This window comes from Trachemys scripta, chromosome 7, assembly GCF_013100865.1.
Source record: "Trachemys scripta elegans isolate TJP31775 chromosome 7, CAS_Tse_1.0, whole genome shotgun sequence".
In the NCBI taxonomy this organism is placed as follows: Eukaryota; Metazoa; Chordata; order Testudines; family Emydidae; genus Trachemys; species Trachemys scripta.
The window spans coordinates 55,470,289-55,484,304 of record NC_048304.1 but is presented as its reverse complement, the minus strand read 5'-3'; the positions used below and the strand labels follow the sequence as shown (position 1 = coordinate 55,484,304).

General features: G+C 54.5%; 1 protein-coding gene across 1 annotated transcript in view; it reads right to left on the bottom strand.

Moving 5' to 3' along the window:
- Positions 1-6,184: 6,184 nt before the first annotated feature.
- Positions 6,185-14,016, bottom strand: part of WNT8B (Wnt family member 8B) — a 13,644-nt gene continuing 5,812 nt past the window's right edge. The window contains exons 4-5 of the mRNA XM_034776467.1: positions 8,835-8,977; positions 6,185-7,035 (exon numbers count right to left, since the gene is read on the bottom strand). Coding sequence (XP_034632358.1) covers positions 6,478-7,035; positions 8,835-8,977 — 701 coding nt within the window. The 3' untranslated portion in view covers positions 6,185-6,477. The remainder of the gene's footprint in view (positions 7,036-8,834; positions 8,978-14,016) is intronic.

Below are 14,016 nucleotides of genomic sequence, written 5' to 3'. Positions count from 1 at the left end.
TTATGGTCTTCGTTGGCTGATGGCGTGGCAGGGGCCAAGGGTTTACAGGTGCCTGGCTGCGCATCTCCACTCGTACGCCCCCACACTGCTGGCTGTACTGCAGCATCCCCGCACAGGGAGCGCGCGTTCCACTCTGAAAGAAGGGCGCCTGCCTTCCCAAAGAGTAGGGGGCCGCGTGTGAGCCCCAAAGGCCCAGAACGCACTAATCCGGCTGTAGATCACATCATGTCTGCAGGCGAGGGTTGTGTGTGTGTGTGCACGGTGGAGGCGAGATTGTTAGGCTGTATTTGTTTGTAAAGCCACTTGCTTGCAGGATAATACTTGCACTAACTTCTATTGAAGGAGCAGTGTGAGTCCTTGCAAAGTCCTTTCCCAAAGTGTCTTTGAAGCCAAGAACCCATTGAAAGGAAGAAAGGCCTGGAGAGGGGATTAGTTTGTTCAGCAGCTGTGAATTTCAGTGGGAGGCTGATGAACTCCAAAGTCTTTGTTTAAATTTTTTGTAAGCAGCTCGGCTGGAGTGAGAGACCCACACAGAGGCCTTGGCCTAAGACAAGAAGGAATCCGAGCGGCGGGGAGTTGAAAACGCCCCACAAGGACTTTTCCCAAACACTTTCGGAAAAGGTGTTGTGTGGAGAACGGCGGGGATTAGCATGTGAAATGGGGTTTCCATTGACTCCACGCAAGGGAGGGGAAAGGGGCTGGCTTGGGGAGTTATTAGCATTTGGTTCCCGTCTGTGCCTGCCCGTTAAGAGGTTGGGCCTGGAAGGCAGCTGTTTGTGTGTCATCTGGGCAGAGGTGACCACCTGGGAAGCCGAATGTAAATATTTCTCCTCGAAGGAATGCACCTTCATTAAAACGCAATGAATACGGGGAAGCATCCAATACTGCGGCACAATGGTCTGCTGCCTTTGCCGCTGGGGCTTCTTGTGCCCTCCTCGCCCCTGGCCTGCTGCGTGGGTCAGTGCCCTGTGCAGCTGCTGGGCTGGCATTTCATTCCACAGAAAGGGGCAGGCGGAGGGGGCTGGACTCCCCGGCTGTGGCACTCCCAGCAGGGCTTGGCGGGGAGGGGGAGATGGAGCTGCCCCTCGCCAACAGGTGTCACTGTGCTGAATGGCAGTCGCTGGGGAAGGCCAGAGCCTGGAGGCACCAATTGTGTGGGGAATAATACGGCCAGTGAAAGAGGGGTCCAGTTCCCTGCGGACTTGGCCTTGGTGCATTCCAAGGCAAGGGGGGAGGGAGGCACATAGCAGCTCTCACAGCGCCCCGTTCTCCCCTCACTGGTGGAGAGGCAAAGGAAATGGAGAGAGAGCTCCTGGCCAGGAGGGGGGAAAGCAGCCCTCTGGGGCTTGCAGACATCTGGGCTAGTCCTGAACCCTCCAGCTCCTTCGGGTGCACCTACGCAGACTCGGGCTCGCGGGGCTTGGACTCCCGTGTTAAAAATTGCTGTGTAGATGCTGCTGTCAGGCGTTCAGGCACTGACCCCACCCTCCCCCAGGCCTGAGAGCCTGAGCCGCGCGGTCAGCACAGTTGGTTTAACACGGCAGCCCGAGTCTGTCGTCCCAGGCTCGGGGCCTCGCTGCCATGGGCTGTGTATCCATCCCCACAGGGGCCGTGAGAGTTCTGCAGGAGCGCTGCCGCTAAGGAGAGTGGGGTTGGAGCATGGGCTGCTAATGCAGAGCAATGACGCTACGGCAAAGTGGGCAGGGGCCCTGCATATAAACGGGGCTGGGAAGGAGGTAGAAATATACTGGTGGTGCTGGGAGGAACCCAGGGCATTGTCTAAGGCTTTGGAATGGGAAATACACAGGCCCAGGTGCTCAGCTGGTGGCAGTGATCAGGGTTCATTGAGCTGAGTGGGATGCTGGCCACTGACACCAGCTCAGGGCCTGGCCCAAGGCATTTACTCTGTGAGCTAACACCCCGGTGGGGAGGGGAGCCACGGTGAGGAGGGCTGGAGGGTCCCAAGCCAGAAGGACCCACTGTGATCCTCTTGTCTGGCCTCCTGTATGATGCCGGCCATAAATGGAGGCCCGGGGCGGTTGCTTTGTCACACAGGGAGTCTGGGGCAGGAACTGGACCTGCTCTCCTGGGTCTGCTGGCCAGGGTTCCAGTCCAGCCAGGGCCTAAACCAGGGACCACCCTTGTCTCGTGTCTCTTGGCTAGCAGAGGCCTAGGCACTGACCATCTGTATGCCCAGGAGTGGGGGGCGGGGGGTATGGTGGAAGCCATTTGGATATCATAGTGAGGGGCATGCTATAAAGCTGAAGATTAGGTCAGGCTTTCAGTGGGAGGGACCCTGCATGGTACTGGAGGGGAGTACATGGGGGCGTTTGCCCCTCTCTGTGAATGGGGCTGTCTGATGGAGTGAAAGCGGCTTCCTCGGGTGCTGCCTGCCTGGTGTGTGTAGGAGAGAGACAGGACAGGACTTCGCTGCCTGGCTCAGAGGCACTCTTGCTTCTTCGCATATTGGGCCTAAGCCCAAGGTCTTGCTACAGTGTGCTTATCGCTACAGGGTTCTATTGACCTGGACGAGTGATCCCTCCAGGTGCCTGAGAAATTATATTCTCCAGTTCCCTCCCCAGGACAATGCCTCGTGGGACTGCTGTCGCGAGGTGGTTGCATTTGTGATGGCAGAGCGCTGCCCACGGCTAGTCAAGGACACCCCAGGGCCTCTCCCACCAAGAGGAGGCGCCTAATGAGCGAAGGCGGTGTTGCTAGTTCTGAAATGCATCTGTGCTGGGCTCCGGGGACAGGTCCGGGAGCAGAATGAACCCTCCTCTCACCCAGCCAGCCCATCACACTCTACCTCGCTCTACCCCCCTCGCCTCCTTCTCTGGGACGGGAGCTAGACCTGGCAGTCTGGCTTGAAGAGCAGCAGGCCCAGGCTGTCGACGCTGAGGCCTGCCCACTGGAGCTGTTTTGGGGTGCGGGGGAGGGAAGGGTTCGAGCCACTTGAGCAGCCCTGCCTGCCCCTTGGACACATTGACTCTCCTTCGCTGTCAGTGGTGTGCGAGGCAGCTGCCCAATGGGACTGAATCCGAGGGACACTTGCACATGCAGACACACCTATGCAAGCTCACTAACAATAGTGGTGAAGCTGCAGCAGCACAGGCAGTGGCATGTACTAGACACCTGGGTCCGTACCTAGCGTCTGGGGCAGGCCTGTATGTTGGCGGCTAGCCTGTCGCGCTGCTTGTGCTGGGGCAGCTGCACCGCTAGTGTTATTCAAGCAAGCTGTACAAAGCTAACTCGGGTATGTGCACACACGCTGCAGTCACACCGCGGATTGCTCTGTAGCTCCATCCTGAGAGATCACTGTGAGCAAAACCGCGCCAGTCTCCAGGTCTCAGGCCGGGTTGCCTGGGAGCCAGGAACGCCGGATATTGGCCAAGATGCATTGGCACAATCTTCTCAATGACCTTCCCTCAAAACAGTGAGTTGAGACAGGACCGTAGGGTGAGATCGTCCGTCTCACAGGTGATTTCCTATGCTGAGGCCTGACCATTGCTTGAAGAGAGGCTGTCCCCTGACATCCCGTCGCACAGCATTGGCAATCTCCTCCAATACCAGACCCAGTTCCTCTCTATTGGCCTTCCCCAGGCACTGAGGACATTGAGCCAATTCCTAGGCTGCAGCTCAGAGCTCCCTCAGCATCTCCAGAGCTCAGCGCATGAGCCCAGCTGCAACTCACACTGGGAAGACTCGGTGTTTGCCTCCCGCCGCCCCAGGGAACACTGCTGCCACGGAGGCAGAGCTTGATCTGGATCCAAGTGATCTCTTCCAAGGTCGCTTGGACACTCACGGCATGACCTGTAAGCAGCTGGAGGCAGCCTAGGTTGCTCACCCCGGCAGGGTCCGCCCATTGCTGCTTGGCAGGTGCAAAATGGAGGCAAAGGACCCATTTCGTGCCTCCCGCTCAGCCATGTGCCCAGTTTTCAGTGTCTAAGCCACAGGTGGCACGGGCGCTCCCCTGCTCTCGCCACCTCCCACGGCAGCTGTCCCAGGCCATCTGTCTGCTGCGCTAGCTTGAGAGGCTGACGCCGGGGAAGAGGTTAATTAGGGACTATCATAGGGCTACACAACAGGGAACGGTGACATCATCCAGGCAGCTGCACCATGATCTTCCCTGGCATCTTCCACAGCCCAGCCAGGGCTGCTGCCCTCAGAGGGTGGATGATAGAAGGGTCTCCCAAGCGCCACCGGGAAACATATTCCTGGGCCTCTGCCTGGAGTCAGCCAGTTCCAGGCAGGGGTAACCCCCACCGTCCATTGCCCTGCCCAGCCCAGCCCCCGAACCTCATTCTGCACCTGGGCAGCTCTAGGAGCTGACCGTGACAGACGTGCACTAGCAAGTTAGCCCCAAAGAATCCTCATCCGCACTCCCCTAGGTTTCCCAGCTCAGGGATTTGCTGGGGGGCAGGGGCTACCTGAAATAAGCTGGAGGGATTCAGTTGGTTTGTAAGTGTCCCTACCACAAGCCATGCCCATCAGCACTGGGCACTAATCCCCACCCATGCATACACACACACACACACAGCGCAGGGGAGCCTGGAACTGGAGCCTGAACTAGAAGAGGACTGAGAGACACTGGCAGGGTAGTGAGGAAGTGTCTTTACTCTCAGACAGCTTCCCAATGGCCCCCACATGGGAAATGAGTTGTCAGGCCTCAGTCTGGATCCCAGTGTATCCACCTCACAAATACCAACAACATGTCTGGCTTGCTGATAACAGAGGTCACGGCCTGACTTCTCACCCTCTCCGGGGCAGGGCTGAGGGACGGGGTGGAGCAGTACGGAGGAAGCTTGTCCACCTGCTGCTCATGTTATCCACTGAGCAGGGCCCGACAGGGGACTTTGCTCTCCAGAGCTCTAATCACCCAATTAACTATACAACTGCTAGTGAAAGAAAAGAACCCAATGACTTAGACACAGCAGAATTTTGCAAGCACTTGGCTACTGATTTATTGCATTGACTACTGGTTTACAAACATGGCTACAGGAGAGGGCTACTGGCCAGTCATTTATCTAGGCTGGCTTCTGATCAGTCTACAAGAGATTTCAAACAGCGGCCACTGCAGCAGAACAGGCGACAAAGGCACAGCCCCGCGGGAAAGCGTTCAATCGCGGTGCCGGTGCAGTGAACTCCCACGTCCCGCAGCTGACACAGCGTATCTCACCCCCTGGCTAGGACCAGAGACATATCAGCCAGCTCTTTACAATGCGCACTTCGCCCGCAGCATATATACAATCAGTGTCAAGGCAAATTGTTATGTATACATCACAGTCACTGTGCAATAAATTAAACATCAAAGTGCTCAACTGTCCTATTTACACCACCATTAAATAGTTACCACCGGTGTTCTCAGCCTAGGGGGAAGGGGTTAGTAGTTAGTGTGAGGCATAAGAGTGCTTGGCAAATGCGGGGGGAGGGGTGTGCTCGTCTGCTCAAACCCTCCTTTGATGAGCCTTAGGAAGGCATGGCGGGGCTGGAGAGCGGCAGTTGAGGAGCCTCCGTGGGGCAGCATGTGAGAGCCTTAGGGGGAAGGAACACCTCAGCATGGTGGGGAGCCCTGATGCAGTGTGAGCATGAGAGCACGAGTCATGGGATCCCTGGCTGGACGCAGCCAGACAGCAGCTGATTAGGCAGGTCAAATGGCACCCTGGAATCTCACCCCGCTAAGGCGCTTATTTACACTGCGGTGCACTGTAAGGAATGGCAGAGCTGAGCAAAGGGGGAGGGGTGGAGCAGGGGCTCTCATCAGAGGGCTTTCTCACCCGGGGCTGGCTGCACCCCTTCTCTCTCCCTTCACCCCTCATGGGAGAGGCAGTGATTTTTTTTTAAAATGCCTCTGACGGTTGAGAGTCATGCACAGGGAATATTAAACAAGGCCCACAGTTGCCGAGCTCTGATCTGCAGTTGCCGAGCCTGCAGTGCTGCTGTCCAAACCCAGCACTGGTGGCTTGATTGACTCAAGGTTTGCAGGACTATTTCCCAGGCCCAGCTTTGATTGCCACTCTCTCTAGTCTAGTAGTCTGGTGCACATACCTGGCAAGCTTTGGGCGCTAAAGTTCCCTGATGCCAACCCTGTATTTGCCCCGGGACACAGATTGGAACAGCAGTGTTTCCATCTGGTGTTAATAGCTAGTTTTTGGTGTTGCTAGTGTAAATCCAGAGTCACCCCCGCCACACAGCAGGCCGGAGGGGTGTGGCTCTGGATTTAGGTGTGCAAATCCCAGCTGACTTTGTCTATGCTGGGGGTGTGGGCCACAGATTGCTGGAGGTGAGGGCCACTTCCCAGTGCAGGCAAGACCCTGCCGGCAGCAGCCTGTGGCCTGCCATAGTCACCAGAGGCACCGTTTCAAGCACCAGCTGCACAGTGCCCAAGAGCCGACACCTTCCTTGGGGCTGTGCTGGGGAACAGAACAGAGACAGGAGAGAATGCTGCCGGGGGGCAGGAGACGGGGCACCAGGATGGCATTAGGGTTTCCTCTTGAGCTTGCGAGTGGCCCTGCCGCCCCCACTTCGTTCCCGCTTCTCCTTGCGGACACAGAAATACTTGGTGACCCTCTTGCGGCACTGCTCGCACCGCACGGCGCAGCACCAGTGGAACTTGCAGTTGCAGCTGGATACCATCTCGGCCCGCCTCTCCTCGACCACCAGCCCACAGTCCCCGCACAGCCGCCGGCAGCTCCGCTTCTCCCACCGGCTCAGGGTCTTGCCCCGTTTGAGGCACTCCCGGCCCTCAGTCCCCAGCAGCCCCAAGGTCTTGTTCTCCAGGCAGTAGTCGGGGGAGTCTTCCAAGTGGACCAGCTCCTTCTTGGAGATGGAGCTGAAGGTCTCAGCGATGGCCCCCCGGCTGGCCGCACTGTTGCCTGCCCCTTGCAACAGATCCACTTTCAGGGCCTTGTGGTATTTCTCCTTCAGGTATGTGCCCACCTCCCGGAACTCGGGCAGCTGCAGCCAGCAGGTCTGGGTGGTGCAACTGCCCGACACGCCATGGCACTTGCAGGTCCGCTTCATGGTCCCCTTCACCGCCTAGGAGACAGAAAGGATGTAACAGCCCGTCAGCCAGGACACTCTGGTGTGCTGGTGCATTACCGTCCACGGAGCCACTGCGCTCAGAGGCAGCTGCCAGGAGAGCTCGCCATGGGCCCTTTTCTAGTGAAAGGGGCTTTGTCAAGATAAAATCATGGCATGAACCCCACACACACATTTACCCATGTCTCCACCCAGTGTCTGAATGGAGTGATTTGCAGTGCGCATGTACACACACGCGCAAACCCTCCCCACCCAGCCAGCAGATGATTAAGACCAAAAGGATTTGCAAAACCAAATGCAGAATGCAACTGTTGCTGTCGCTGCTGCATGTTGTATGGTGACAATTCAGCACTACTTGCAGTGCGGCCAGTGAGGCTAGCCTGGGTCAGGTTCCCTCTACAGCTAGCAAGTGGGGTTTGCCTGCTAGCGCTGCACCAGGCTGCTGTGTTTGGGTTGCAAACATGACAGGGCAGATTTACATTTCAAAGAAAAGAGCCAAGCTGAATGGATCAGTGTTTGTAAACTCCCTTCTCTTTCCTCTGTTTAAAGGCTGGACCTCAATTACTTGACAATCCCTTCTGAACCACAGGATTCCCTAAATGTTGCTGCTGCTCCTACATGTTGCTGCTGCTTCCAGAAAGGAAGTTCCTCCTCCAGCTTTCCTTAGTAGAGCTTCTCTGGAGTAGGGGGCTATTTTCAGTGTCCGCAGCTACACTGGGCCCTAATCCTGTAACTTCATCCACTGACTACACCATGGTGCCATGCAGACGAAGTGCCAGGATCAGGTCCCTAATCGGCACCCTTCTTCCCTTTCCCCCAGAGCTGTCAGCACCTTGTCCCAATAGATGGTTGTGAGTCAGTTACTGAACTCTCTCACCCTCCGGGGAGCGCCCAGAGGCCCCAGTGGGGAAACTCATCCTGTTAGAAAACGTGTTGCTAGGTGCATTTTAACCAGCCTGATGCTAGCCACCTCACAGCACCCAATGTAGACACAGGCGAGTTGGGGTTAAAAACATGTTAGCCGGGTGTGTGTGTGTGGGGGGGGGGCTGTCCTTGGGGTTCCCCACCAGCCGTCAACACCTTTTTGAAGCACGGCTGTCCTCCACCATATTAAGAGTCAAATCCTGGCTCACCTCACGTTAGTCGAGACGTGGTAGTGCCTCAATTCCTAACACAGCAGGTACAATCTGACCTGTCTGAAGCCAATGGGAAGTTTGCCATTGATGTCAGTGGGTCCGGGATTTCACGCAGTGTGTTTTCCCAGGAGAGACAAGGCCAGAGCAGGGAGAGAGACGCTGCCCAAGGGGGCTGGGAGTTGCCTAGGGAAGACTTGGGTTGTACTGGCATCTTCAGGGACAAAAGAGTGCAGTAACGTGGCTTAGTGTATAACTCTGAGGCACACAAGCCACTCATCAGCCAGGGCGGACGTAGAGCCTTTGCTCCTGGGGAGACTGGCTCTTCAGACCTGCAGAATCATTGCACACGCCAACCCGATGATCACCAGTAAGACTGAACTCCACTGGTGCAATGCCCCACGTGGCCTGGAAAAACACTAGAGCTCAACAGAGGTGCAGCTACCTTGAGCACTAGCGTCCGACCACGGAGCAGGGGCTATTTCCAGCTGCACACCCAGGCCTCCCAAAGCTGCCTTCCCCCCATGCCCTCCTGGCTCCTGCAATCCCTTCATCTGCCTTTCTCCAGGGCAGCTGATCATTATTACAGCGAGAGGCCAGGTACCAGAGAGCCCAGGAAAAACCCTTGCTTCCCAAGGGCCTGTTGGTGAGAAGAGGGCTCACCTTCCGGCCAGCTTCGTTGTTGTGCAGGTTCATGGCTGCTCTGGCATCCTGTCCCGTCTCCAGGGCATCCACAAACTGCTTGGAAATGGCCTCCCCAAAGCCCACATTGTCGCTGCAGCCGCCCCACAGCCAGCCTTGTCCCCCTGTGGAGAGATATGAGATGGGCACTTCCAGGGGCTTCCCACATGGCAGTCCCTGCCTGCCCAGCCCCAGGAGGTAAAGCATGGCACGGGTCCCTGGGTGAGATGGCTCTGCCAGGGGATGGGGAGCAGCTGGCGTGCCACCTCCGGGGCATAGCCAGCCCACGGCCTGGTCACACTTCCAGATTCTCTCCTCTCACAGCTTCACACCATTTTCATCCAGGTTTGGACACTAAGTGAGCTGGAGAGAGATCTCCCTAGGGAAAACATCCGAGCACCGGGGGTTGTGCTGGCCTTGGCTAGCCCAGGAATTGGAAGCTGTTAGCTAACACATGTAAACAGCCTAATGTAGATTCCACCACATGCCTTTAACATGTGTTAAATCCTTACAACTGGCCCAGTTAAGGCACACTGCCAGAGGAGTAAATAGTGGGGTCCCCGAGGGGCTTGCACTGGGACTTATTCATATTCAACATATTCATAAATGATCTGCAAAAAGGGGTACAGAGTGAGGGGCAAAGTTTGCAGATGATACAAAATTGCTCATGATAGTTAAGTCAAAGCAGACTGTGAAGCGTTACAAAGGGAGCTCTCAAAACGGGGTGACTGGGCAACACAATGGCAGATGAAATTCAATAATAAATGCAAAGTAGTGCATGTGGCAAAATATAATCCCAACTATACATACAAAATGATGGTACCTAAATTAGCTGTTACCACTCAAGAAAGAGAACTTGGGCTCATTTTCAGTACTCTGGAAGCACTATGTTTCCAGAGCACTGCAAATTTATAATAATCCTTCTCACGGTGCCTCTATCATCCTGAACTCATTCTCCAGCTTCAAAAGACTTAAAAGTTATCTCCAGTCATCAGTGGGATAGACACAACTGAATAATGTAGCTGTCCTTAACGTGCATCAAGACAATACCAGGGAACCTAGACGTAAATAAGATTGCTGACAGTTTTAGGGTGACCAGATGTCCCAATTTTATAGGGACAGTCCCAATTTTGAGGTCTTTTTCTTATATAGGCTCCTATTACCCCCCACCCCTTGTCCCCATTTTTCACACTTGCTGTCTGGTTACCCTAGTCAGTTTCATCCAGAAAGCTACAGTGAGACATGACGTGTTTAAACTGGGACATTAATGAGGACAGTTTGTAGATTTTAATATTCTGTAATTCATGATAATGTAATTATGTAGTTCATAACAATTGAATCATTATTAAATAGTAAAGATACCAATGAGCGACACATTTAGTATCTAGAATATGAAAGAAGTGTATAAATATGCTGAAAATAGCCTCCCCCAAACTGGCAGATGTCCCCCACCCCCAGCACACATACATCTTTTGAAAAGCACCCACTGGCAAAACCAAAAGTCAGCGCTTATGCTGCTGGGTCTACACTAGGCTGTTAGTATGGGAGCTAACACTTTCCAAACCCTAGCCTCGAGTCCCGCAGGGGAGAGTGCAGCCTGAACACCCAGCTAGGTGGTCAGAGCAGAGGCGTTAGGCTCCCTCAGTGCAGAGCGCCGCATCCTACTATGAATTGCGGCTGTGATATAAACGTAGGCATCCAGGCTCTCCCCAGTACACAGCGTCTCTCCCACCAATGCCTGGGGCACAAAGAGCAAGGGCAGATCAGGGTTTTTATGCAGTAACTAAACTTGTGCTTATTATTCCTCATTCAGCGCCTTACTGTCTCATTCAGCCTCACATGGTGGGGAAAACGCTCCCCTTTGGGACCGCTGCCACTCCAGCCCCTCATTTCACTTCCTTCAGCCCCCTCTCTGCTTCTTCCCCTTTCCCCTCTCCGAGTCTGCAATGGGGTGTCTACCCCACACAGGGGCTCTCAGGAGCAGGAGAGCAATCAGTCCACCTTGCTGTACCTGGAGGGAGCATCAGGCTGGATTTGATATTAGACCCAGCTGGGGTGTCTTCATAAAAGAAGCCAGTGGAAACTAGGAAAAGGTCCAGTCCAGGGGAGGCCCTTGGGAGATGGGAGCTCACTCTCCCTGGGATGGCAGATTGAAGAAGGCCACAGGGATGGAATTAATCCCGTGGTGGGCCCTGGAAAGGGGGCCAGGTGCACAGAGGCAGTCCTTGGGGTCGGTGTTCCAGCAGAGAAAGAAGGAGCCGAGGGAGAAGCCAGAGGCCCAGGCACCAGAGGAGAGGCAGTGTTAAGCACAGGTGGCAGGGAACTTGCACATGCGGCTTGGTGCCCCAGGCAAATGCAGCCTGTCTGAAGGAGCAGAGATAGCTGCTTACTGCAGGGTCCCTGGGCTGGAACCCAGAGCAGAGGATGGGGCTAGAGCAACCATCAGCAGGAGGCGCTAGAGGAACGTGGCCAGGGATGTCACAACCACTGCCAGGCCGTGCTCCAGCAGTGACTCAACTCCTCTAGAGCGTCCCTCCTCATCTCTTCACTCTGCAATAACTCTGAGGGCCAGCTCCAAAAGCACAGCCTCCTACTCTCACCTGAACTAATGGAGAATCTCCAGGAGTGGTCCTGGGGCTATGACATGTAAGAGAGCAGCTCTGAGTCCATCCAGCAGGGGTAATGGTGCACAGTAATGCTAGCCAGCTCATTACAATAATAAGCAGGAGTTATTCACAGATCAGGTTGTCCCACGGTTATCTGTGTCTGAACCCTACCTGGGATTGATCACAGTGTTACTGGTAAGTGGGATCTATGTGTGGTACATAGAGTCTGGAGACACCCTGCTAAGCAATCAGTAAAGAGAAACTATTGAGAGTGGTGTGACTATCTGCTGCCTTTTAACAGTTTGGCTTTTTAAGAACAGAATGCACTTGAATAAACAGTAGAAACCCCATGTACAGAGAAATCCTGCTCTGAAAAGGATACAGAAATGCCTCCTGACTCTACCCATCAGCCCTGCACAGCCAGCACATCTAAGAGGGAGGGAGCTGAAGTCGATCCCAGCTGGGGCTTGATTACTAAGCTCCACCCAGTTACAGCTGGACAAACAGGGCCGGCTCTAGGATTTTTGCCGCAGCCGCCCAAAACAAAAACAATTTTGTTCGACCCCCCCCCTTATTTAATTACCCCATCCCCGGCCCCGCCTCAACTCCGCCCCTTCCCCAAATCTCCAGCCCTGCCTCCTCCCCCCAGGCTCTCAAGCCTAGGAGGGAGAGAGGGGGAGAAGCGGCGCCGCGCTGCGGCCACTCGGAGTCTCCCCCTCCCTCCCAGGTTTGAGAGCCTGGGAGGGAGGGGGAGACCCCGAGCCACCGCGGTGCGCGAAACAGCTGATTCACGCGAGGCTGCTCCCCCTCCCTCCCAGGTTTCAGAGCCTGGGAGGGAGGGCGAGTAGCGGCGCGCAAATCAGCTGTTTCGCGCGCCATGGCAGCAGCAGCGGAGGTGAGCTAGGGCGGCCGGGGCACATTTTTAGGGGTGGCATTCTGGCGCCGGCCATGCCGCCCCTAAAAATGTGCCGCCCCAAGCACCAGCTTGTTTTGCTGGTGCCTAGAGCCGGTCCTGTGGACAAACCCTCTGAAGACAATCAGCTTGCACAGGTGCCACTGAGCCCGTAATTGGCCTGCAGAGCCTTTTTGATAGGGGATGTGTGGGAGCTGGAGAGAGCTCAGCTTGAAAAAACCCTGTTGTGCTTGTAAACAAGCCCCTGTGAGATGGAGTCTCTGCGACCGCTAATAACCACAGGACCACACATTTTATACAGTGCAGAGTCGCACTTCCACAGCCTCCCGGATACACACGCTGGGAGGCCGGAGTCGGGTGTGGAAGGGAAGGTGCCTCTTGGGAAAGTTCTATAGTTTCTGACTATGGGCTCAGATTTGTGGCCATTCAGCGTTGGATGATCAGCAGCCCTATGGTTTGTGTGGCATTTTGAGACTGTTTTGGCTGGAAGGTTCTTAACAAATGGAAAGGATTCCGATCAGCTGCCAGGCTGGGGATCAACCGGGGCACTCAGCAAACAGATGGGCTCCTCTCAGTTCAGTGCAGAATGGTGCATGTGTCTCGCTGATGTGATTCACTCCCTCTGCGCTCCCATGCTATGATCCCCCAAACATCTCTGCGGTTAACCCTGGTGTCTTCCTAAGGGTTAATCCCTGGAGCACGGGCACCCTATGGAACTGCCTGGCTTCTTCTGTGATGCTCTCCCATGAGCCCTCTGTGAGTGACTCTACCGCAGGGTTTTCCCACTGCGCTTTCTAAATAATGCCACACAGTGCACAATAATGGTCACAATTAATGCAGCAAATAACATGGATGTTGAGGAATCCATGTTGATCCAAAGTGCTTGTAACAGGGTTGAGTTGCAATGTACAGAGAGAGATGGTGTGATTGCAGGAGTGAGAAACTCCAGAATAAAAGGAGAGAAATACGCCTAACCTCGTATGGGGAGGATAACTAGAGCTGGTCAGAATTTTTTCCCTCGAAAATTTTGAGTTTTGAGCAAAAAAATCAAAAACTGAAATATTTTATTCTGAAATGCCACCGCAGTGCCTCATGGGAACTGTAGTTCAGGGGCCTCACATGCCCATTCTCCTCTATGGTCTGGGCTCCCTGGTGGGACTAGATCTCCCATGATGCAGCAATCTCCCCTCTTGTTGAGGGGAAGCCATGTATCATGGAGGTCATATGGCTTAATGCACCATGGGAGATGAAGTTTATCTGAGGACCCTGGTCCATAGAGAAGAAGGGGAACATGATGCTTCCAAACTACAAATCCCATGGGATATTGTGCTGGCATTTAGACTAGACATTTTGGTTTTTAGTTGAAAATTGAAAGGATTTTTTAAGTTTTCAGGTTTCAGAGTAGCAGCCGTGTTAGTCTGTATCCGCAAAAAGAAGAACAGGAGTACTTGTTTCACCTTAGAGACTAACAAATTTATTAGAGCATAAGCTTTCGTGGACTACAGCCCACTGCATCCGAAGAAATGGGCTGTAGTCCACGAAAGCTTATGCTCTAATAAATTTGTTAGTCTCTAAGGTGCCACAAGTACTCCTGTTCTTTTTACGGATACAGACTAACACGGCTGCTACTCTGAAACCTGACATT